Here is a 26256-nt window from a genome sequence, read left to right as displayed (position 1 = left end):
GCTTTCAGCTTGAGAGATTCTCTAATAATGTATCCAGCAACAGAAGCCTGCACAATGTACAAGATTTTTAAAAGAGACAGTGCATAGAGTATATATACTAGAAAAAACAGCAAACAAAATGTTGTTTACCTCCTTTGATTTCTTATCCATGTAAATTGTACTTCTCAAAGGAAGAAGTAGAGACCTGTACAGGCAAAGCCTGTGTTGGTCCTGAAATTAATCGAAGAAAAAGATAAATGGTTCAAAAAATGTTAACAAGAATACTCAAAATTTATAGAGAGAAAACAGCTATCACCACTTGAAATGTTGCACAATGGAGGATGATTCTAGAAAATTAAGAACCAATAACTTGCAAAAGCAACCATGCAGCTTCAATGTGTGTGACGCATAGCCTGAGACAGATTTGTTCGATCATGGTTTTTTTTTTTTTTTGAAAGGCATGGTAGAAGCTACAAATAACTACCAAGCACAAAAAGATTCTATAATTCATTATGCGTATTCTATGATTCATCAAAAGGTTGCATTCTCATTTCTCACGAAGGATTTGGAATCTTTCACGCACACCCTGGCAGAATCTCAAAATCACAAGTAATAGTACCCTACCAACCCCCGCTTCCATCCCCAGTTCCCCACCCACCCGAACAACAGAAAAAGGAAAAATCATTCATGGGCCTTTTAAATCTTCAAAAGAAGCAAGAAAAAATAAGTTAGTACAATTAGAGACCCATATCACCGGAAACAACCACAATAACAAATTACTAGTTTTTAACTTGACACGAATCTCAAAGCACAAATAATACTGCCTCTGCACCATCCCGAACAAGCACCGGCTGAGAGTAAATCTGAGCCGTCCGTTTCAAGTGTGTTGAGTCAGGTACCTGGGAGGATACGATCTAATCCATCTCTCTCGCTCTCTCGCGTGCTTGCTGCCCCTCTCCGCACCCCGCGCACATGAGAAGCTGTCCGATCTCTTTGAGAGAGTGCCTCTCCGGAGCATGTCCTTTTCATTTTTTTTCTTTATTAATATGATTAAATGAGATTTTTTTTTTTTTCAGCTACACTCTCCAGATCCGGGCCGAAAGTAGTCCCCCCCTCCCCCCCCCCAGAAATTGTGATAACTAGGTTCCCTCCCATTGGCACTTGACCAGTGTGTAGCTGGTCTGGCTCTCATATGGCTGGTTACAGGGGCGAGCCATACTTTCAAGCTATGGTCAAACACACATTGAGGTCAATCATATAAAATTTTTATGCTGAGTACGAGGGTTAAGTTTTACGGTACCATAGCATTTTACTCTAAATTGTATAGAAAATCACGGAAGCACATATATAAATTTTGAAATGAATGGGTATCATGTGACCCAATTCACTCCATGTAGATCCGTATCCTGGCTAGTTATGATCTCTGACTAAAGTCTTATCAACTCTGAAGTGCGCCATGAATGTTATCAGCACTTCTTTGCACAAAAAGATGATTCGGAATTTCATGGCTTGGGATCTCTCATGGAAGCTAATATATCTTGGAATATAACAAAAGATAAAAGAGGAAAATATTTATATTTTTAATTTCTTGTAAGATTAGGGTCCTGCAAAAGAGTGGGAGGACGTACTACTGAGCGTGGGTGTTGAAGGAAGTCAGCCTGGAATTGAAGGAGAGGAAATTGCCCCTCTTGCAATGGCAAATGTGGTGACTCCTTGATAAAGTCAATGATGTGATAGTATAACCTGTAGGCGTTGGGTTTTGACATGTCTCTTAAGGTGTTTTATATGCTAGCTCTATGTGTGTTTGGTTTGACAAATTAATTAGTATATCTTTTTGTGCGTAGTGAATGATGATAGTATGACTTGAGAATAAAAGAACTGTCTTTGCTGGAATATAAAGTTTCTGTTTCCCTCTCTATTAAACTGTTCACTATTTTGCATTGTGGTTCTTCTAATTGAAAGTTAGGATGGCTATTTGGATGATAAAATAGACCAGTTAAATTCAGAATCAATTAACAATTTGTGAAAAAAAGGGAAGAGCACTGTAAATGAATTACACCTTGAACTTTGCTGTTATGATAGTGGATGTATCAATGAATCTGGTCAGGTTGGGTCAAGAATAATTTGGTAATATCCTTATACCGGTCTTCCCTGATTGACCTGTCAGGTTAGTAAATAAATTAGTAGCATGCTTATAGGGTCCGACTTGTCATGGATCAGGGTCATGGCTCGACATGACCTCGCCCTCATAAGAGATAAAAACATTTTCTAGCACAAAAGTGGACAGTTGATAAAACCATTAGGGCATGACCTTTAATTTAAAAGGGCATGTAATCAAATTTCATCTTAGGCAATTCTTATTTTCATAATTTTTTTTTCTCAATAACCAGCTTCACTTTTAAAAGAATATGCAAATATAACTGAAGAACTCGTTCACCCTACCTGACCTCACCTGTCATTGGTCAGGAAATCTTTAACCTGCATCTGCACCAAGAACACATACTGTAGTTCTAAATGGGCCAGGTCTGGTTAGATCAAGAATTGATGCCCCTGATATAAACAAGACATCTGCACACTCTCTTCCATCATTTTAAGCTTCGTAATGCTCATCCCTCTATCTGGTTGCTTTTACCAGTATGAATTCAATGTTATTAAAGGAGCCTACATTCAGCATATTTAATTAGGTCTATTAAATTTAACGAACAACATAGTGACTATTAATGGATGATTTTATTTTTAACACCTTGCTCAAGATCTAGGTAAAAGTTTATAATTTTGTTTACATTCTATCTAAATGGTGAATGGAGTTGTCAGATATTGCTCTTTCATTTTCAAATTATTAATTTCTTTTTTTTTTTGAGAACCTAAGAGTAACTAGTTCTAAATCCTTCAAATGCACAGGATTTACAATAAGTACTTTTAAGACATTATATTGTCTCTAATTTTGGAAAATAAATAATTATAGTGTTACTTTATTCAAGAACCAAGTGGAGTGTCTCTGTAATCAACCAAAGTATGTGTGTGACAAGCAATCACGAGAAAGTTGCCACGTGGCAATCCAGCGGTTACTGCAATTTACGGTTACGATTAGCGTGGCGGCCTGATTTATGTGCCAGAGGTGTGAGGGCATTATCCCGTCCCTTCTCACTTTTCCAGACTTTGCGTGTACACTCCCGATTTCTTCTTTAATTTGCAGACAGATCGAGAGAAGAGGAATCTCAATCTACATCTTGCAAAGGAAAGGTAATTTGATTTTAATAATTTTTCCTTCTTAGGTATTTTTTTTCCCATAATTTCTAGGGATTTAGGCAGTCAAAGGATCTGCTCATTTAAATTCTTAAAAGATTCCCATCTATCACATATGCATTCAGTAACTCGGTAATTTGTTAGATTTTAGCTTCTTTAAGGTATAATGTGGATAGCCTTTTTTAAGATTGAGAACGGGAGGGGTTTTATTTGAATTGTTGCATGTTCCTCTCCATATTTGTGTGTTTGTTAAGCATGACGCAGCGTTGATTGTTGCAATTTAAATTTAGTTATGTTGTTGATTTAGATTCTTTCTTAACTACTGGATGATTTGAATTTGAAAATAAAAAATCTAAAGTTCAATTAAAGGAGTAAGGTTTATGTTAGCTTTCGTCTGATTTAAAATAAGGAGGAAGAAATTTCCCTCACTTTTAAGTTTTCTTACCAAGTTTAGTCATGAAATTCTAACAATATTGCTGTAAGTGAATTGTTTAACCAAAATTTCAGAAATAATTCAACTCCACCATGGCAACTCTCACTGCATCACAACTCCCCACATGCACCTATACCAAGACCAAGTATGAGCTGAGATTTTTTGGCAAGGCACAAATTGTTGCTTGCCCCTGGCTCAGGCTAAGCAACTCATTCAAATCGCTTCAAGTAAGGTCCTGTGCTGTCAATCCAGCTCTGAACAACTCCAAGCAGAGTGCAAGCAATGAGAATTTTGAGAACATAGATATGCTTCAGCGGATGAAAATTGTGTTTGTCAGTGCTGACATTACAATGTGGAGCAAGACTCGTTGTCTTGGTAATGTTCTTGATGGCCTCCCCCTAGCCTTGGTGGTAATTTTCACAGCTTCTCCTTTATTTTGTTTTATTAAATTGAGAACAAAGAAAACGAGAAAAAAAGATCTTTTTTTTTTTTTCTTTTTTTTTTTGCAAAAGAATAATAATCATACAGTGTTGCGGCTCTTTTTTTGTTAGGGTACCAGTTGTCCGATAATTGGTACTACGAACTATTTGGTTTCAATGAAACCAGTGGGTTTTTTCCGCTTTCTAAAAAAAAAATGTGATGGGGCTTTCAAATTTTTATTTTTTGCTTTCAGAATGTGATTAACTTTGAGTACACAATAAAAGTAGCTGTTGTAAGAATAATAATAATAATAATATATGCTATTTTAATCAAGCTTTATCTTTGAACCTTGATTTGAAGGCAAATGGACACAAAGTCATGGTTGTTACCCCATTTTATGGTCATTATAGTGATGCATGGGATACTGGTTTCTGGGCGGAGGTAATATTTAAATTTGTTTCTGTATTTCCATGTTAATTTTGTTCTCTTTCTTCTTTTTTATAACTCATGTTTCTAATGTGAGAATTTTGATTTTATGTGTAGATAGACGTCGGAGACCAATACGAAACAGTTCGTTATTTTCACCGCCATGAGAGCGGTGTTAATCGTGTCTTCGTCGACAACTCTTTGTTTCTTCAGAAGGTTTTCTTTCTAGTTATGTCAGTGCATTTTTTATTTAACTTGTATTAGGATTTTTACTTTGAAAATAATTATGCTTTTATTTGATAAATTTTTAGGTGTGGGGGATGGCGGGTTGCACTGACAATCATGACACCCAATTGTGCTTCAGCTTGTTGTGCTTGGTTTGCAATTTTGTTCTGAAAGTTTAAAACATTTTTTTTGTGATGTTGAATAAAGTTCATATATGTTGATATTATTTGATGTCTCAGGCTGCTCTTGAGGCACCCAGGATACTTAAGTTTCGCAGCCAGCACTTTCCTGGACCATATGGTCGGCAATTAATTTTGTGCAAATTTTCATTCAACAATATTTACTCTGCTATTATACAAACATTTGTATATCTTTTGATTTGTCTATTCAGGTGAGGATGTTGTGTTTGTGTGCAATGACTGGCACACTGCTCTTCTCCCATGCTACCTCAAGAGCTTGTATCAGCCCCACGGTATCTACGCAAATGCCAAGGTAATTTTCTTTTCTGGCACCTGATTTTATAATATCAACTTTGATTATCTTCCGGGTTAAATTATGGAAATATTGTTCTGTTATTTAGGTTGCTTTCTGCATTCATGACATTACATCACAAGGCCGGTTTGCTATTGACGATTTTGCCCTTCTCAACCTCCCTGATAGCTTCAGACCATCCTTTGAATTCACTGATGGGTATGAAGTTTCTGATTTTGCACGATTTCATATAATACCGTTAAATGAACTGAAAATATGAAGATATTGACTTCTTTTAGGTATGAGAAGCTGGGGAAGGGAAAGAAAATAAACTGGATGAAGGCTGGAATTCGGGAGTGCGACCTGTTATTAACCGTTAGCCCATACCATGCTGAGGAGCTCCGTTCAGTTGTTGAATGTGGTCTTCAATTAGGTAAATTCATCACATCAAAACAACCAGCCATAAAGGGAATTGCCAATGGTATAGATGTCAACAAGTGGAACCCGGTTGTTGACGGATTCATCGTTGCTAACTATGATGCCTCAACAGTAAGCAGTACTTCTTCCCACAATTGAGCTCTAATTTTATTATCTATTCTGTTCATAGTAATTGTTCTGAGATTTAAATTATGCGTCCAGTGTATTTGAATTACTATATGTCATGCACACTGTATATTCCTGTTCAAAATTCAGATTCGTAGTACATGGCTAGTTCCTTTCTTTTGAGCAGTAGAATAACATAGAGAATCAAGGACACAATACTATAAAATTAAATTCAGGTGAGCTAATGATAACGATGGAAGGTTGGTGATTTCTTCTTTTCAAATTATAGGCAAATGAAGTGAAGCCTCTAAACAAGGAGGCCTTGCAAGCTGCGACGGGGCTCCTTGTTAACCGTGACATTCCCTTGATTGCCTTCATCAGCCATCTCGAAGAACAGAAAGGCGCTGACATTCTCGCTGCTGCATTACCTGAACTCATGGACGAAAATGTCCAGTTCGTTGTTTTGGTAAGAATACAATCTCCTGAAGAAATTTTGTTGTTAGTTCTGTAATAAGAGGAGTAATGGAGACTCACTCATAAATATATTACACCCTTGCAAAATTGACACCTATACATATTCTGATAATTTCTTCAAAGGGACCCTTCCTTTATCTCTCTTTTTCCAAGAGAGAGCCAGAAAGCATTTAAAAGTTTAGGTATCTTCTATGGAGTATGTAGAAGAGAACAAATATGGTGGGTTTTCTTTGTGCTTTCTTAGGACCTTTTCACATTTCTACTTTCTTATCACTCTTGCAGATATGTGTGATATTTTTTGACAAGTTTTAGTGCTAGGGTTACTGTATTAATTTCTAATGTGTGATTGTAATGATGATATTTATTTCTTGGGTTACTGTATCAAACATAATCTTCCTTTCTTCTCTTGTTTGTCTTATAAAAAAATATAGGCAATTGGGAAAAAGAGAATCGAGCTTAAATTTGAAGCTCTAGAAAACAAGTATCCTGAAAAGCTCAGGATCTTGACGAGCTTAACTGACCAGTGGCTGCACCGTGTCATAGCCGGTGCTGATTTCTTAGTACTGCCTAACCGCTTTGAACCTGGTGGGTTCATTCAGCTGCTCGGTATGCAATATGGAACGGTATGCACTTCACTCATAAATTATCCCTAGTTACAGTTTAGACAAGTTACATTATATCAGAAAGGTAGAATATATGACAATGTAGATGAACATTAAAACATAACATACAATGGATATGTATATAACATGCACTGGGTTTATGATCCAGGAACTAGCAGATTTAAATGCCTTTTAAATGTACTCTTTTATGCAGCTGCCAGTAGTATCCTGCACTGGAGGTCTTGTGGACACAGTCATTGATGCCGAAACAGGTTTCTACATAGGTCGGTTTAGTACGAAGGTATGCACAATATCAATATATGCTATCAATATTCTCTGCACAGGTCATTAATTAACATGAGTGCCTTGTTTTTGTTCCAGTATGAAGAGATAGACCCTTCTGATGTGTTGAGAGTTATCGCAACTCTTAAGCGTGCTACTAAGGTCGTTGGCACAGCTTTGCATAAAGAGATGATTTGGAACTGCATGTCTCAGGACCTCTCATGGAAGGTAATATACCATTTTAGATTAATATTCTTTCTTTTATTTTTTTAAAGTAGGCATGAAACCTACTTAGGATTTTATTAACCAAAAGAGCAAGCCGACCTTGTATATTATATTTGCATGTTTACATTTCATTTCCTGTGTGATTAGGGTCCTGCAAAAGGATGGGAGAGAGCTCTACTGAGGCTGGGTGTTAAAGGAAGCGAGGCTGGAACGGAGAAGGAGATGGAGCCTCTTGCCAAAGAAAATGAGGCTGAAAAATAATGATGTGATGTAGGTTTTGGTTGTTGATTGGTCTCTTTGGATGATTGATATGCTTATGCTAGCTTTGTGTGTGTTCCATTGACAAATTGAGTTGTATACCTTTGCGTATGCAGTAAATTAAAACTGTTTGACTATTTTGCGTTATATGTCATTTCTTAGAATAGCTCAATATATATTAGTTGTTAAATGGATCAGCATGCATGCGCGTCAATTGTATAGGAGCTAAACCTTCCACCTCCATCCGACGAATTATGTGTTATCATCGTTTGAACCTCTTCAAGATTCGTGCAAATATAACATTGTTTCGGATATATCTTTGAATCAACATCTTTCTAATTTTCAGAAATAGATGATAAACACATGCATTTCAAAATGAATCGAGTAATACATGGACAACCCAAGCGTATGTTTGCTAAAACCATAATAAAGCAATATCGTTCATGTAGTAATATTTTATAATTCTACATGACTATAAACCAAGCTTAATAATAGTAAATATCATAAAAAAAAGTAATAATATTCTTTATTTATTATTTATAACAATTAAATTGAGAAGGTGATTATCCAACAAAGTCTTCAATATTGATAATATTTCTTTGTAACAATTAAATTATGGACTTGAAAGACATAAGTAATATCGGTAGCAAACGTTTGCAATAAATTTATTCTATTAGCTGCAATATACAACTCTATAATAATTAATAAAATTAATAGCAAAGGATAATATTTCATGCAATTGAGAATAAACTTAAAAGGCACAGGGTAACAGGCGCATTTCTTTGGTCTCCAGATCTCGGCAACCCATTTGCCCCATACTCTTCGTGTACTGACGCCCCTTAATTTGCAATTTGCATTGTTAGGGCCACCTTTCCCCCTCATGGACACCTTCTTGCATTCCTTAGCGGGTGCCTTTTGGGTTAGTCTGGCACTATCTGCAGCTTCTTTCCATTCCTTCACTTTTTCGGCAGCTGTCCTCGGGCCAGGACGGGATCTCCTCTGTTTCTTCTTCGTACAACTAATAAACAACAATATTAATTACAGGTCTGTCTTCAAGTACTGATTAATAAATTATGAGAATGTCAACAATATAATAATTATGAGAGAATTGAAAGAGCATACTCTGTAGGAGAAGTAGAGCAGAACCACCCTAAGAATCAGCTGCATGACCGGTAACCTACAAGGCAAAAAAATACATAGAATAAGTTAAACTTTATTATCGGCAATATACAACTCTATGATAATCAATAAAATTAATAACACAATTTTCATGAAAGGTATTATATTTTGTAATTGTAAATAAATTTAAAGCAAAGGGTAACAAGTATACCAATAATAAATGATGTTTTTTGGTTTCCTCCAATATGTTAGCAGCAAAATTTGTTAAATTTTTTACTGTAGTATTTTGTTTAGTTTTATGTAACTACTAACTATTGTGTTTTTTGTATTAATAAACCCCAAAAAGGGGCGGTTTCAAGAATATTTTAACAAGCTATATGTAGACAATTTTGTTAATATTTTTCAGCTGTGTATATATAGTGAACTTTTATCACCATAAATGTGCTTCTTACCTAAATTATTTCATGTCAAATAGATGAACAAAAACCAAAAAGAAGATGACATTTTTTTAGTGGTGCTTCTCGTGGGATACATTTAAATCTAATGAGCAGAGTAGATTCTAATCTATGTAGAATTTATATAAAATTAATAAATTTTAGTAATTTATAAAATAAGCCATCAAATATCACCGTATTTCCTATTATGGTATTTAAAATGCCAAAACTTTCTTTATTTCAGTTAAGAAATATATTTGCGATATATTAGCAACCAATCAAATGCGCAAGAAAAATTGCATGTGCTTCAAATATATTTGGCAACAAAAAACAAGAACGTCTCAATATATTGGGCAAAAAAAAAAATATCACTTTACACTATTCTTTTCATATAAAAAATGCATACATAGAAGATTATATGAAACTTCCATTCAATTGTCTTCTACATTAAACAGCCATTAATTTTGAAAGTATTTCTCAAATCAACAATAATCAAGAAAATGAATATTTAAAAAAAAAATTAAAGAAAAAATATTTGCCAGATGGTTGTTCTGCTTTGTTTATATATATGTGATTACTTTTCTTTCTTTATTAGATTGCAATTTAGTTTTAAGAAAAGTAATATTTTATATGATTAAATAATATTATGTGAGATATACATTGATTGATTTTAGAAATAGGATCCTAACCTTTAAAGGACCATAGCAATAAATAAAGTTTTTTTTTTATTATTGAAGAGTTGAGATTTCTTTTAATTTTACAGTGATTAGTTTTTTTTTTTTTTGTTAATATTATGTCTGCTACTATTAACAGATGAAAAATACACAGACGAGTTAATATTTATTTCAATAACTTTTAGAAGACGAATCTAAATCGTGAAAACAGATCTACTTCACAGGTATAAAATTTATGTAAGTTTAAAAATTTATGCAGTATAAAGTCAAACCGTCAAAAATAATGAAAAATGAATGTATTAAAATTAACCACTTAACTTTATATTAAATAAATTCATAACCTTATAAACTTGATATGTAAACACATTACTCGTGATTTCGTGAATATAACAGTTTCACCAGTTTAAATTTGTAATTTGAAAAGTGTATCCAAATGTTCATAAACTTTGAAGGTAACTAACATGCGGAATCAAGAATTAATGGAGTATATATATTTTTGAAATCATGAACAAGACATATAATTAAATATCTCCTCTCAAGATTTAATAAAAAATATATATAATTTAAGAGATCAAAGAATCATCAAGACCGGACGATCTCAATCTGCAACTTGTGCACCGAAACGGCCCGTGCACTCCTCTTGACCTCGACGAAAACCTGACTCATGAACAAATCCTTGCGCAGGATCAATCCCGAGCGATTTACAAAAATTATAGAAAATGTGCAACAAAGAAAGCTAAATGTGGTTTATGATGTGTCAAGGAAGATTGCGGGGATTGGCCGGGAACATGCTAGATGCATAATTCAGTGTTGGTTTATAATTCGTAAATAAAAATTAGTAAGGTGATTAAGTAGCAAAGTGTGAATTAAATTGGGGACATGATAGTGTTGTACACCTTGAATTAATGCTTCTATTTCTTATGTGATAAATAAATAATGGGGTATTCAATGGAATATAGAGGTTAGACCTCTACGTTTTTTCTTAAAAAAAATGAATAATAGGTATAGCCAAATAGGGTGAACTAAGGACCTTTTTTTGGGAAGCAGCTAACAGTCTTCGACCCTCAGTTCCTCGAAAATTCTCGAACTTTTTACACTAATTCTATAAACAAGTTCATTAGATCCGGTAATACTATGAAAACAATACTATAAACAAATTCAATGGATGTTCTGCAGATGAAACCGCGTGGTCCCAGATAAAAATGCATGAAAGCTGTTGAAAACGCGTGGTCAACAAACAAAGTACAATTGAAATATAATCGGCAGTTAAACTCGGGACCACCTTCTGTGAACATACACATATTATCCTGTGAACATACAAATATTATCCTGTGAACATACACATACTATCCTTTGAACATACACATATTATCCTATTAATATACAAATATTATCCTGTGAACATACATATTATACTTGAAATTATGACAGTTGAAAGCACGTCGTTGCCGATTATGGCACTTGAAAGCACGTCGGGACTAAGCTAAAAAGGGAAGGATTTTATACGCCGGAATTTTCAGGGAATTGTAGCCCGGGGACGTTACCTTTTCTCTTTTCTCTTTTTTTTGAGTAAGATGCTCACTGTTGGTAATCCGAAAATACAGTCTGCGTATGTAAATTGTATTGAGGAACACAAACAGGTGGGGCCGCAGTGCCTATTGCAACAACAGTTGCAAGGCTTTGAGCATTCTGTGAGTGCACAATTGGCTTCATTAACTAATCAAAAACTAAATCTGTAATTGAATTTCAGACATGTACATGGATTCTATCTAATTTCAAGCAATAAAGAGTGCAAGATTTACATGCTGAATATTTTAGTAGAATAGATATTATTTTGTCTAGAATACAGCTTGGGATTTAAAAAGTATTTGGGTCGATAAAATGAAAGGAATAATTTATGAAAAATCGTTCCATCGATCTAAAATTTAATTATACGGTGAATTTTTTGGGACGGAATGACGCTGCAAGCAATTACATTTCTTTCAGATAGAACACAGCCTCACTTATAGTATATTAAAATGAAGTAACAATATGATTAATACAGTTCATATAATTAATATTTCAAAAAAAAAAATCATGAAAAAACATTTCAGAACTTGTGTTACATATAAAAAACACAGGTTTACACTCAGTATATGACAGTACAAGTGATTTAAGGATATTGATTCTTTTCTTATTTAGAAAACATGGAAGAAATATTTCTCTGATGCTCCATGATCCGCATCTTCTTTAACAGATCCTAGTACAATTGGATCCAACACATAGTTAACTTAATGCACTATTGAGGAAAATAAAAGGGGGGAAACTACTACCTGATACTCACACTGGTAAGGCATAATATTTATCAACATAGACATTTTAATGAATCTAAAACATGATGACACCAGTATCTGGGGTACAGAATGGCGTTGTTAGTGGCAACTGATAACACCATCAGACCGGCACTGCAACCGCATCTGACACACTGTTCTTCATGTATGATAAGAATGGGGACTTCTCGATTAAGAAGGCGTACCAGTTACTCAAAGGGATGGAAGGTGGCCGTACTGAATTGTTGCAGCCACGAGTGAATGGGGAAGGTTTAGTTAAATCTGACTCAAAGGAAATAGTGCAAGCTATAGAAGCAAGGCTGACCATCATTTCTGATTGGCCATCTTTTCTGCAAATATGGCAATCATGGAAAACCCGAACTCAAACGAACTCCAGAATCACGGCTGTGTATTCTGAAAGGACTCAAGAGCATAGTAGGAATTATCGGCCGATACGTATCGGTATCGGCCGACACCGATCCGATACTGAACCGATACTCATGGATTTTCTGTTTTTCGTCCAATTTCTGCTATTTTGGTCTGATTCTGGTCATTATTCATCTGAAAACTTGAACCCGTGATTGATGAAGCACATGCTGAAAACTCATCACATTCATTAATTAAATAGAGCGGGGGGTATAATCAGTCACCATATGCATATGGATATGAAGATGTTAACAATCCTTCATTTGAGTCTACAATGTCTTCTTTTTTTGATTCCGGACAATAATATCTTCATTTTTATCATAATATAGACGACAATGAAGTGATCCAGTCAACACGACATAGTTTTTGACAGTGAAAGAGTGTTTATAGTTTTAATGCTTGTATTATATTGTATTAGTGAATTATTTGATTGTAATAATTTATCTAAACATAAATTATTGACAAATTATTTTTTTATCAATTTTTTTCTATTTTTTTAGTGTAAAACAAGTTTCTAACAAAAAAAAGTCCAATATTCTGATCCGAATCAGCCGATACCGGCCGATACACTGATCCTGTATCGGTATCGGCTGGGACCGATCCCAATCCCGATACCGATAATTCCTACTATGCTCAAGAGGGACTTCTCATAGCGCATAGGTTGGCAAATCAAGGAAGGGTTTATGGTTGGGATAGATGTGGTTGTAGTACGCCTGTCTTTAGTTTGGAAGAGATGTAGGCCTGTGGGCCATGTAAGAACCAAAAAATAAAAAATAAATTAAAAAGCTACATTTAAGTATGTTGCAACACAACTACATTATTAAATGAGTTATATTTCCTGAGTTTTTAATGAGTTTAGTAATAAAGTTCTTCTTTTCTTTAAGTTTAACTTTTTTATTGTGTTAAAGCTCCTATTGTGCATTGACTATTTCCATACTGACACAGGATTACAGGAGCCAGATACAGTTTATACTGGTAAAGAAACTAAGCAGGAATGGTATAGCAACCAAAAGATGCAGTTGGCTTTCTGGTTGGCCTTGATCAATGTTTACCTATGTTATTGTGATGAAGGATCAAACTATGTTTAAATATTTTTAATGAGTTTAGTAATAAAGTTCTTTTTTTCTTTAAATTTGACTTTTGCATTGTGTTAAAGCTCCCCTTGTGCATTGACTATTTCCAGACTGGCACAGGAGCCGGATACAGTTTATACTGGTATAGAAACTAAGCAGGAATGGTATAGCAACAAAAAGATGCAGTTGGCTTACTGGTTGGCCTTGATCAATGTTTACTAATTCCTTGAAACGGTTACCATGAGTAAGAATAAGTGGCACAGTGTGGTACAAGATTTGTTTGATCTTTTGACTGCAGTAGTTCACAACAGATATTTTTGTAATGTAATTACATCCCTTTTTGTTATTTTATAACTACTAAAAAGTTTGAATTTGTACCACAATTAGGGAACAAGTTTATATGATCTAATTCTATCAATGTAATATATAACGTTCTTGGGAATTAGTTACAATATACAAAAGTTGAAGAGCAGTTTCATGAAATTAATCACTCTTCTTGAGACGATAATAAGCATTGAAGGTTGCAGAATCCATGTGCACATCTCTCTGATTTGAGTATTTAAAAAATATTTAAATAAAGAAAATGGAATCATGTTTTTCTATAAAATACTCTGACATTAATATATTTTTCCATCACATATTAAAATGCTGTTATATTCTGAACTTTAATGATCATGCTTTCTTAAAAAAAAAAAGTTATACAAAAAGTGCTATCTAGTAGGCTGTAAATAAGCACTATATTTGAAATGAAGTTTCTGTTAATTTTTTCTTTGGGTGAAGTTATATTTTTAACAATTTTGTAGCAAATTTTATTCAAAAATATCAGTATAGTAGAATTACATAATCTTTAAAATTTCTTATATAATTTGACCAGTTGCTGCATTTTTTAAATTACATATTGGTATTATACTGACACTATAGTACTATCACAGATTCACAGTTGATACTATCATATATTTATTTTCAGCTAGTTCACGTACCAATGCCTTATCTGGTACAATCATATAATTTATTGTCAACCTGTAGCATTTGAGATATTTACAATTAAAGAAAAGGGAAACTTTATTACTAAACTCATTTAACATATTTACACATGATTTGTCTCTAACATAATTGAGTACAAGCTCAGAGTCCTAAAACTACCCAAAAAAGAACAGACAATAATCAATTAAAACACTGCAGACGTTTCATCTAGCAAACCGGCTTAAGGTGGCAGGGGCCTGGTACTAGCCTTCAGACGGGGGCGGGTTCTGCTGTGCATGGCCGGAAACCTACAAGGCAAAAGATACATAGAATAAGTTACCAATAAATTAACGCTATTGTCTGCAATATACATCAAAGCAAAGGGTAACGAGCAGTTACCCAAAGTAAAACAAAATACTCAATCAAACAAAACCACAAGGTACAAAGAATATAGAAGCTCATACCGTAGTTGATGACACGGACCTTGCCTACAAAATCAAATGAACAATAAATTTATGTTTCTAAAACCTAATCCTAAATATGGCAAGGCTTTGGGTCACAAGGCTGTCACAAGTTTCAGTTGTCCCAAATCGTCGGAGATTGAGTTGCCTCAGATCATCTGGACTAGGATGTCTCGAGTTTCAGTCGCCCCAGATCTTTGGATTAAGGTTGGCAAGGCTTTGGTTCATTTTGGGCCTCAGATCATCTGGTTTTGGTCTCGGCTGTCTCGAGTTTCAGTCGTCCCAAGTTCAACAGTTTTGAGTTGCCTCAGGCTTACCCGGGATTAAGGTTGCCAAGGTTTTGGGTTTCAGGATCATTTCTCAGATATCCAAATTGGCTTTGGGTTCCTGTCTCTGATCAGGTAGGGATCTGGGTTCAGTCTCTGTATGTGTAGTGGCTATTTATTACCTGAAAAATTCTGTTAGCAAAATACACATCTTACAAGTGGACCAGCTTCAGGGCAGGGCAGAGCCAGGCCAGGTCAACCTGCAGTTGTCAGATACCAAGCTAGGTTTGGTGATAACTCCTAAAAAGAAGGGAATGTTAAGAACCTGTATTCATTCTTCTTGCTGTGACAGCTGATGACGCCAGTAGTGGTTGAGATGAAACACCAGTAGTAGTGGTTGAGATGAAGCACCAACAATAGAATTTGTTCTACTATCTATTCTCTGTATTTAGAGAGAGAGAGAGAGAGAGAAAGGCGGGACAACGATTGTTGGCCCTGACAAAAATGAAAGATCGGTGGTATATAGAAGTGATTACATTATCTGGATCCTCTTCCATCAAATTCAGCAACTCCTCACTGTCCCATTCCACTACAAATGGTTCATTCCACCATTCGTCCTCGGGCTGCAGACTTGAACGATTGAGAGACACCTCCTCCTTAGTTGTGGAAGGCCCATTTGTATTCACCAGCTCATCAATTTTCCATTCGACTACAAATGTATCATCCCACCACGCATTATTCTCCTCTGCCAGCAATGGCAGCTGCTCTTTCTCTTTAGTGGAGGAAGGCCCATCGGGGAAGTTGAGAGGTGCTACCGGGCCATACAGCACTCTGGCAGCGTTGTCATAAGCTTGTGCAGCTTCTTCAGCTGTTGCAAAAGTACCCAGCCATTGGCGGGTTCCTTTGGGTCTACGAATCTCGGCGACCCACTTGCCCCACACTCTCTGCCTGACGCCCCTGTATTTGCAGTTTCCATTGTCAGGGCCACCTTTCCCCCGCATGGACCCCTTCGTGCATCCCTTAGGTGGCGCCTTTAGAGTTGGTCTGGCACTATCTGCAGTGGCAGCTTCTTCCCATTCCTTCATTTTAGAAGCTGTCTTCGGGCCAGGATGGGATCTCCTCTGTTTCTTCTTCGCAGGTGGTGGCAGAGCAGAACCACATCCAGAAGGCACAGATAGTACCTGAGTGTTGTCATAGCCAGCAGCTGGTCGAGGATAGCCGTATAAGCTGCTTGAGGTTGAGGGAGGTGCAGTGCTACCAGCTGCTTGAGGACTTTTACCAGCGCCTTGACTTGCTGGATGCCGGTATTTGCCACTATCTTTAGGAGGATGGTAACCATGAGCAACCTATGGTTGAGGTGTAGTTATAATTAAGTCTAAACAACTCTATCAAATGAATGATCAATCAGATAGTGCACAAAAGTAACATCATATGTTTCGTTAGGTGTGATTGACAAATTTGCCTATAAAGAAAACAATATAGTTTTCAAGAGCCTAAATTCACATGCACCAAAGTGAAGTTGCTCACACTGTTACAAAAGCTGGGTTAGTAATATAAATCATATATGTCAAGAGTGGTTATGAGAACCCACTTCTGAAAATAAAATAAACAACCACGTTGTTTTCTAGACCATCATATCTCACTGTTAGACAATATATACTTCTTCATAGACAAATATTATGTTTCTTTTTTCAAATGGGATTTAATAACACAGAACATTGATTTCTAATCTACATATATGTAAATTATTTGATCAAACATTACCAAATGGCCTAGAAAAGTATCCAGCATGGTCAACCACCTAATACAGGAGTGGGGTCTCTAAGTCAAAACTGAACTCCTAGCAGAGTCTATTAATTCTAAGCCATGGATTTCTTAAACCTTCAAATTGTCATGTCTAGGTCAACCAATGGGTTGAGCTAGGTTGGGTCAGTGACACTGTATGGTGTGATAGGAAAAGAGAATAATATTGACGGCAATCCCACCAAGTTTAATAATTCCTGCAGAAAAGTTTAAAAAAAAAAGGGTCCATCTACAATGGTCTGGAACCCAGCAAGGATAAGTATCAATATAAAACAGATAAAACACATCTAACTGGCATATTAATACCAGAACCACTCATGAATAGCAATAAAAAAAAAAGCAACACATCCAAATATAAATATAAGACTCTTGGGTCTTGATCAAGAGACAAAACAAAGACCAGTTATCACAGAAAAAGCTCGGGAGAAAATATCAACCAAACCCAGATAGTACCTGAGTGCTGTCATAGTCGGCAGCTGGTTGAGGATACCTGCTTGCAGTTGGAGGTGCATATTTAGATACAGGAGGTGGCTGAGAGTAACCCCCAGTAGCAGCAGGTGGAGGATAACTACAATTCGCAGGAGGGTATGCACCACTAGGTGGGGCAAATCCCAATGCTGGCGACAAAGGTCCATGTGGACCACGAGGAGGGCCCCACATTGGGTTCTCGTAAGGTGACGGTAGCGACTGGAAGCCTCCATATGTACTCGCATGTAAAATTTCTTTAGGGCGCAGGTTTTCCTTGTCTGGGTTTAAGTGCAGATAGGTTGAGATCACATACAGAGCCATTTTCACCAGATAAGGGATCCCAGAAATCTGAACATAAACAAAATTAGGGATACAAGTAATAATGCACGACTTTAAAAGTAATGATTTTTTTTCAATAATTAAAATAACAAAAATAAATTGGGTACAAAAATACTTGCTTGCAGTATACAAATCACCCTTATGGAAAAAAATATTTTCTTTTATCAGAAACCGAGATTTGATGAAAAATCACAATAGCTAACATTTGCCATCGAGCATCATAAATATCTTTTAAAGTTTAAACAACCAAATTCAGCAATTAAAGCAAACACAAAATTACCTAAACCATTTTTCGTCAAAAGAATAAGAGACAAGAAAAACTACAGAATATATTTAATTGTTTGTTGGGCTACATCTGGCATTTCCTCCAATTTCAGGCATGCTACAAAACAGAAATTACCATATTTTACCTGGACCAGCTCGTCAGAGCGCATAGCACATGGAGGGAGAGTGTTAGGAGGCAAAATCTGGATCTCAGTTCCAGTCTCTGTTCTCAGCTGTTGAAGAATCCTTCCTTCGTTGCCAATCACACAACCAGCCTGGTTGCGTGGTATCAGAATGCGGGTCGCTACCTCCAGTTCATGACCACCACCATGCAGTACGTCATTCACTTTCAATAGGGCGTCTTGGGCCGGACAGAGGGGTTTCATACCGTCCCCACTTATTAAAGAATCATAATCGATAAATCGTCTCAACTTATTTATCTCATCAGTTTTGGTGGATTTTCTGGTTTCCGCAGGGTCTTGGTCGCTCACATGGCTGTAGACAATTATGACCCTGTTGAGGAAAAAGAAGAAGAAACACGTGATTGTTAAAGAATAGAAAATGACAAACCAAAGATCAATTTTGAATAATTGGTTAGATTTAATAGATCTCTCAAGATTAACCAATACTACAGCAACTAATATTTCTACAAAACCAGATTGTAATATTTAAGGAAAGAATAATAAATAAAACACAAACTAGGGCAAAAGATGACATCTTTACTGCATATCCATTTTGTTAATATTCAATGCATAAAAAGGAAATGAACCACAAACTAAGCAAGAACGACAAAAAAAATGTCATCTTTTGTCTGCATGGCCAGAATGAAAACCAAGAGTGAAGTTCTTCCTGATTTTCATCAACTTTTACCCTAATAATTTATTTAAATAAACTCAGTACCTGTCATCAGACCCAGGCACAACATCAGCCACCAGGATCTTTGCATTAGTCTCAGCTTGGAGAGACTTAATGATGTCACCCCCACGGCCCAAAACGCTAGTGATTTCTGTTATTGGGCATAGGATCCTGAAGAGGGTTTCAATAGGCGCTTCTTCGCCTTCATCTTCATTTGACTTTTTCCTCTTTGCCGAACTGATATTGGGGGTGCTGTCAAAATTAGGGTTCCACCGCTTCCCCAGTGGCCCGCCCTTGCACTTAGCTTCTTTACCTCCTAGCATGTCTTCCACCCTTAGCAAATCACCGCCTAAGCAAAGCCCTCCTACCTTGTACAACAAAACCTAGTAATTAAAGAACAAATCTTTAGAACAGTACAACAACAGCCAGGTGAATAGAAGGATATATTATAAACCTCTCAAACATGCAACTGCTGGGAGAAAGAATTATGAGAAGTGTTATTTATTTCAGTTTTATGCAACTAATTAAGAAAAAGGAATAGAAATAAGGAAAGAATAGTTCTTGGAATTCATGTGATATTGAATATGCATTACAATCCAGCAATACTTTGAAACCAAGAAATTTGAATAGGTGCAACAGATGATTCATTAAAACCATAAATGCATCAATAAACTAACCTAATTGGTACCAAATCAGTATCAGTAAGGAGATAATAAAACTACTTTTAAAGGAATCCAATTACAAAATCAAGAATGTGTCAAGAAACCTAATTGGCTACCAAATCAGGATCAAATCACTTATCAATGCAACGGATGATTACTACATTGACTTATTTTTAAATGAATATGGATCATGAGATAATTAAAAGTACTTTTAAAGGAATCCAATTACAAAATCAAGATTTTAACAAGAAATCTAAAATACAAAATCGACTAACTAATAAAACAACCTCACTATAGGTTATCCGTGGAAATCACAATCAAATCAATTGATGTACTCCCATTCGCTATATCAAATAAAACGAGGTAGAGTAGAGCAGAGAGAGAAACCTTGGAGAAGAAAAGAGGAGAGAGGCGCCTTTGCTCGACCTTGCTAGTGCAAGAGGAAGGGAAGGTGAGAGAGGAGGGAGCAAGAAACAGAGGAATAGAAGAGGAAGCAATAGACATTAACGAATAGAGTTTAAATAATTGCGCGGAGGCGGTTTGGGGATGGGCCAAATTTTGGGCTGGGCCGAGCCTTTTATATTATACACCAAGGCCCACCCGCCACACCAAGCACCGCAGCGGCAGCATTCTTTGTGCTGGTTAATCCTGACAGGTGGGGACACCCCATCAATCAGTGGCTGTTCTCCAGTGTGTTCTCTTTTGGGTCCGAAAATGGAGACCGGAGCGTCGGTTGCGGTGGAGATAGAGGCGGAGGCGACAAAGTGGCGACGAAGGGTGAGATCCATTAGGGGGATGGGGAGCGAATGGAGACGGAGGGAAAAGGAAAGACAAGAAGGGTGGAGAAGGAAGGAGAGGTCCATTTGGGTGTAGCCTTGTTTTGGAGGAGGAGCAGAGAGGACTGGCGGAGGAGAGGGGAGAAGGGTTTTGGGTTTAGGATTTGGTTGCTTGCGGTTGCTATTGGGTGTGTGTGACCTGATGGCTGAGGGCTGAGGGCTGAGGGCTGAGGAGATGGGGGGATATAGTGCTGAAATCCCTCGAGCTTTCATATTCATAGCTTCTAGTATTCTGAGATCCATGTAGCGGCTTATATACATATGTTTCCTTCGGAATGTACCGATTGCTACACGATATACACATGGGGTTGTATACAGTGTTTTCCAAAAATCCATCGAAAAAGATTCATAATTACTTGTTTATAAATCTTTAGGTTGTAAAATAGAAAAAATAAATAATGTTCCTGTCTATTTCAGACTGGTGCGCTTGGTACAAATCAAACATGGATACGGCTTGGTGCCGAGATAAAGCGGATGTGCATTTTTTTTTTTTTATAAATTTACAAATTTAAAATAGAAAAATATTAATTGCTTGGCCTTGATTGGATTGTCTAAAATATTATTTACAGCAAGCATAGTTCCTTTAATAAGGGTAAAATGGATAATTTATAAATTTAAAATGGATTGTAATTAGAGGTGCAAACGGATCTTATCTATGCATGTGTAAAAAATTATGGCATTTTAACTTTGTTTTGGTTGTCATCTTGAGCTTGTAAAAATGTATACTAATGTGGATAATTTCTAGATGTTGATTTTTTAACTTATTGACTCAAATAAAAATAAAATTAAAATATGATAATTTTTTATGAGCATATAGAGAAAATAACATAGATTGCATCTAACGGTTTTATTTTGACATTTAAGTTTAAAACTTTGAGTTATTTAAGTTTTTAAAAATGGAGGCATGATGGAGGCACAAAAAATGGAGGCATTTGAACCCTCCTCTTTATAAATTGAAAATGAGTTGTAATTAGGGATGCAAACGGATCGGATAGTGCTAAAACCATATATGTATCCGTATTTTTTTTCGAATACAGATACGGATACGGATAGGATATTAAATGGATACAGATCGAATATTTTTTGGATACAAATACAAATATGGATATAATTCGGATTCTTAATTCAAAATACATATGTTATACCATTACAAAATATATATAGCCATAATTAAAATTCATCAATTCACCGACCATATCCAATTAACTAAAATTCACCGACATAACTATAATTCAAATCAAAATATACCAATACAATAGATATTCTCTCTAAATATATATAATTCTAAGGAACTAAATATACTGGTCAGCGTAAAAGGACCTAAATAACTCCAAGCCGGAATATACTGGTTAGGTAATTTTTTAATTTTACTAAATTTTAGTTTGATTAATAAATTGATGCTTGTAAAATATAAATATAATTGGCAATGTATTTTAAATAAAAAGAAAAATGTAATATTTGAATATTTTCAGACATATGAACAGGTTTGTATTGAAAAATGGTTTGCATCAGGCCATGACTCCTGTCCCTAAAATCTCACTAAAAGACAATACCGTAAATAAAAAGATCTAACAAAAATAATAGAAATTAAGCTAGTCAAAGCTAAAATCCAACATCAGTCAAAATTCAATGAGACATCATGAGTCACATGAGCAATAATCTAAAAATAATAATCAAAATTAAACTATTGTTTGTACTTAGTTCTGAAAATTGAGAATAGAAATCGAACTGTCGAAAAAGCAACTTGCCAAATTCAGTGAAACAAACCAGCAATTTCAAAATAATCTATTTGTGAAAGTTTTTTGCCTCTGCGGCAATTTGAGAAACAATCAAACAAAGCAGCAATTTATTCTCCTCCGCTCCGCCACAATGAAAGAAGAAAGCCCAAAGGTTACAGATATTATCGTATCTGAATTTAGAGAAGTCAAAAGGTTCGCGGAGTGATTAAATTGATAGAAGTAGAAAGGTCTGATTTTGGAAAAACTTTTACCAGGTCAGTACACGGATATCCGTTAAATTAAAAATTACGGATATGGATATTATCCAATATTTGTATTCGTATCCATTTTTAAAAATTGAAACTATATTCGTATCCGTAAAAAATCGGATACGGAATCAGATCCGAACGGATAATATCGGATCCGTTTGCACCTCTAGTTGTAATAGAAAAATCAATAAGTTGAGTAAATTTGCGCTGAAATTTAGAAGGGTAAATATAATATGAGGAGGGTTCAAATGCCTCCATTTTTTGTGCCTCCATCATGCCTCCATTTTTTAAAACTTAAATAACTCAAAGTTTAAAACTTAAACGTCAAAATAAAACCATTAGATGTAATCTGTGTTATTTTCTCTATGTGCCCATAAAAAATTATCACATTTTGATTTTGCTTTTATATGAATCAATAAGTTGAAAAATCAACGTCTAGAAATTATCCACATTTGTATACATTTTTACAAGCTCAAGATAACAATCAAAACAAAGTTGAAATGCCATAATTTTTTACATGTGTATAGATAAAATGATATAGTTTATATCCAATGGTTTTATTTTGAATTTTAAGATTTAAATTTTGAGTTATTAAAGTTTTTAAAAATGGAGGCATGATGGAGGCACAAAAAATGGGGGCATTTGAACCCTCCTCATATAATATATTAATATTATGAATTGAGGAGGGTTCAAATGCCTCCATGTTTTTGTGCCTCCATTATGCCTCCATCTCTCTCTATCATTTTCAAAGTTCAAACAGTCGATCCGAACTGCTCAACCTAACCTCCATACTAAAATATGTTTGGAGACCAAATTTTATATTTTTTGGAATTTTTTTACTATTTTTTTAGATAGGTACAAAATCAGTAAATCTGAACCATCTAAAAACAGTATTTTTGTACCTATCTAAAAAAATAGTAAAAAAATTCCAAAAAATATAAAATTTGGTCTCCAAAGATATTTTAGTATGGAGGTTAGGTTGAGCGGTTCGTATCGACTCTTTGAACTTTGAAAATGATGGAGAGAGATGGAGGCATGATGGAGGCACAAAAACATGGAGGCATTTGAACCCTCCTCTTATGAATTTTATGGTAATTTTGAAGTTTTTGAGGGTTATACATGAAATTCCCCTTCATTTTAATTGTCGTTGTCTTTCATAACTCATAAGTTATCCTTCATAATTCATGAGATAGATTTCAAATCACAAATGTACACTATTCTAATTATGAATTTGATAACATCACTAGAGTGATGTGTTTACATATAAATTTAGTATTAGATCTAATATGAAATGGTAAAAAAATAAATATATTAAAATTAATTTAATCTTTTTCTATCTTTTTATCATTTGACTTAATATTAAATAGATTTAAAACAAATATTAAATTTTGCATATAAATTTATCAATTATCAAGTAGATTGATTTGAATTCATCATTTGAAATCAATTTAATAGGTTTTAAAGTCGATGGTACTTCATTGAAACTTTGCTGATATCATAGTAATCAGACTACATGTCATAGCACATTACCTAGTTAAAATCTGAATGTCTAAGCGACTAATGTAAAAGTACCTTGATTACCTGCCTTTATCTACATGTTTAACAAATCGTTTAGAGATAATTTTGACATTTTAATGTTTAATTAAGGCCTGGAATATGGAATGACATTTTCCAATCCACAGGCCCTCTAGTGATCAAGATTTGATACCAAGCATAGTAAAAGTTTATAAAGCCCAAATCTAGGCCCATTTAAAAATGGGCTAATCAAGGCTTCAAATTTGAGTCGTGTTTTTATATTGTATGATGTGTATCTCTAAACACCGCTACTTCATCCATGGAAATAAATATTATATCTAAATAGAGAAGTGAATTGTTAACGTAAAATATTATATCTACTTCGAAACCACATCATAATAACAAAGGTACAATATCACTTTTAAAACAAAATTTAATTAATTATTTCTTTGAAAAAAGTTCAGTTGAGAAAATAACCTCAAAAATCTTTATTAAAAATGTGACCAAAGAAAAAAAAAAAGAGCAAAATCTTTTGCAATCAGAAACAATCACAATGTATCAAACCAAATTCGTCCAATATAAAAATCAACAAGCAGTCTTATCATATATATGTTCAACAAATAAATTGACAATACACACCCTATTAAATTAGCACACCGTCTATAAACTACTATCAATGCCTCATCTGGTACAATCATATAATTTATTGTCAGCATGCAACATTTGAGATATCTACATTTGAGTAAGGCTTGGGTGATATTGATATCATAAAATCATTCCATGCTATGGCCTCAAAAACTTATAGTATAAACTTCATACTTCGATTTAAGTAGTTCAATAAATTGGTTATATAATAAACATGTAGAATTTTAATTTTTACTATTTTTGAAATTTTTTTACTATTTTTTATAATTTATGAAAGATGATAAAAAATAGCCTAAAATATTGACAATTTTCTTTTATTTTTAGGCCATCTTTCATTAATCATAAAAAATAGTAAAAATTAGTAACTTACAAACTTATTATATAACCAATTTATTAAACTATTTAAATTGAACTTTGAAGTTCATACAATAGGTTTTTGAGACCATAGTACGAAAGTCCTTATGCTATCCATAGCACCAAGCCTTACTCTTTACATTTTACTCTAATTTGATACACAACCTATCTGCAATTAGTTTGAGGTGGCTTTAAAACTCTCCTGATGGTTGCTTTAAAAATTAAAACTCTTTCTCATCCTCTGCAATTAAAGTAAATTTTTTGAACTCTCATTTTCTTATGTTTTGGGTTGCTGGGTTATTATGCAAATTAGAGCCAACATTTCACATAATCTGTGAATAATTTTCTATTAACAAAAAAGAACAGGCAATAATCAATTAAAACACTGCAGACATTTTTGGTATTACTTAATTTCATATTTCATTCTAGGCGTACCGCACATTTTGATCACATTTCATGTTCCAATTTGTAAACTATACAGAACCACAACAGTGCATATTAACATAATCAAAAGAGAAATCATTGTTATCAAATAATTCAACCTTGAAATTCTTAAGTCTGCTATATACAAACTAGAGAAAATAACACATAACATAAATCAACAATTAAATGCCACAATGGTAGATTGGGAGCGTTTTTTAACTCCAGGTGGCAGCATATCGGAGAATCGCATAGAATTAGTAGATAAGAATAGGTACACTCTCTTTGACGACGTGTCCCTCACATAGTTGAAAAAATATACAAATATCACACTGCATTAAAATAACATGTGTTTACAATTAGAGGTGCTATCGGGTCGGGTCGGGTCCGGGTACTATTATATTTGGACCCGGACCCTAAAAGTGTTCGGGTCCAAATTTCGATCCATATACTTATTTGTTTCAAATCGGGCCGGGTCCGGATCCGGATACCTATCTACCCGTAGATATTTCGGGTCCAGTCTTTCGGTTCCGGGTAGATAGATACCCGTAACTTGTTTGTGGATTATCGGGTCCGGTTCGGATACGGGGCGGTTCCGGATCTAGAGTGGGTATAGGTCACAACTCCAAAGTATTCGAGAAATTATTTACATTTAAATATAATTATAATTTCTTAAACATCTCATATAATAAATCATTACAATATAAATTAAAAACTACTGCAAAATAAAAATTATACTATTAATCATGTTTATAAATAATAAAATATATCATGCTACATAGCAAAATAAAAATAATAA

The 26256-nt window shown here is 34.8% G+C and overlaps 2 protein-coding genes across 3 annotated transcripts; one reads left to right on the top strand and one right to left on the bottom strand.

The window, feature by feature from the left end:
• The first annotated feature begins 920 nt into the window (after positions 1-920).
• On the top strand, positions 921-7739 carry LOC144557283 (granule-bound starch synthase 1b, chloroplastic/amyloplastic-like). Of its 2 annotated transcripts, XM_078305836.1 has the most exons (17): positions 921-1227; positions 1580-1755; positions 2488-2613; positions 3176-3222; positions 3733-4068; positions 4439-4519; positions 4622-4720; positions 4816-4881; positions 4969-5029; positions 5121-5221; positions 5310-5419; positions 5500-5749; positions 6033-6209; positions 6649-6840; positions 7034-7120; positions 7201-7329; positions 7474-7739. In XM_078305836.1, exons 5-17 carry the CDS (start codon positions 3751-3753, stop codon positions 7585-7587), a joined length of 1785 nt encoding a protein of 594 aa, XP_078161962.1. In that variant the 5' UTR covers positions 921-1227; positions 1580-1755; positions 2488-2613; positions 3176-3222; positions 3733-3750; the 3' UTR covers positions 7588-7739. The 2 variants fall into 2 exon arrangements, with proteins under 2 accessions (XP_078161962.1, XP_078161963.1); XM_078305837.1 differs by lacking the exons at positions 921-1227; positions 1580-1755; positions 2488-2613 and having other exon boundaries at positions 2945-3222; positions 5310-5426; positions 5507-5749.
• A 6924-nt stretch (positions 7740-14663) lies between these two features.
• Positions 14664-20732, bottom strand: LOC144557455 (uncharacterized). Its single transcript, XM_078306027.1, has 5 exons — positions 20088-20732; positions 19084-19421; positions 18330-18696; positions 17566-17928; positions 14664-16655 (listed from the first exon to the last, which is right to left on the bottom strand). Exons 1-5 carry the CDS (start codon positions 20202-20204, stop codon positions 15741-15743), a joined length of 2100 nt encoding a protein of 699 aa, XP_078162153.1. The 5' UTR covers positions 20205-20732; the 3' UTR covers positions 14664-15740.
• Between the last annotated feature and the right edge of the window lie 5524 nt (positions 20733-26256).

This window comes from Carex rostrata, chromosome 7 (genome assembly GCF_964058835.1).
Source record: "Carex rostrata chromosome 7, lpCarRost1.2, whole genome shotgun sequence".
NCBI classification, from domain to species: domain Eukaryota; kingdom Viridiplantae; phylum Streptophyta; class Magnoliopsida; order Poales; family Cyperaceae; genus Carex; species Carex rostrata.
The sequence above is the reverse complement of the archived record's forward strand: the minus strand, read 5'-3'. Positions and strand labels throughout refer to the sequence as shown.

What these genes read in the sequence shown, in the direction of transcription:
- LOC144557283 (XM_078305836.1), top strand. Translation starts at nt 3,751, where the DNA reads ATGGCAACTCTCACTGCATCACAACTCCCCACATGCACCTATACCAAG. An exon ending in ACTCTTTGTTTCTTCAGAAG is followed by an intron (nt 4,721 to 4,815) that starts GTTTTCTTTCTA and finishes ATAAATTTTTAG; the next exon opens with GTGTGGGGGATGGCGGGTTG. An exon ending in CTAACTATGATGCCTCAACA is followed by an intron (nt 5,750 to 6,032) that starts GTAAGCAGTACT and finishes TTCAAATTATAG; the next exon opens with GCAAATGAAGTGAAGCCTCT.
- LOC144557455 (XM_078306027.1), bottom strand. Translation starts at nt 20,204, where the DNA reads ATGTCTATTGCTTCCTCTTCTATTCCTCTGTTTCTTGCTCCCTCCTCT. An exon ending in GTGCCTGGGTCTGATGACAG is followed by an intron (nt 18,697 to 19,083) that starts GTACTGAGTTTA and finishes TTTCCTCAACAG; the next exon opens with GGTCATAATTGTCTACAGCC. An exon ending in CCGACTATGACAGCACTCAG is followed by an intron (nt 16,656 to 17,565) that starts GTACTATCTGGG and finishes CCTCAACCATAG; the next exon opens with GTTGCTCATGGTTACCATCC.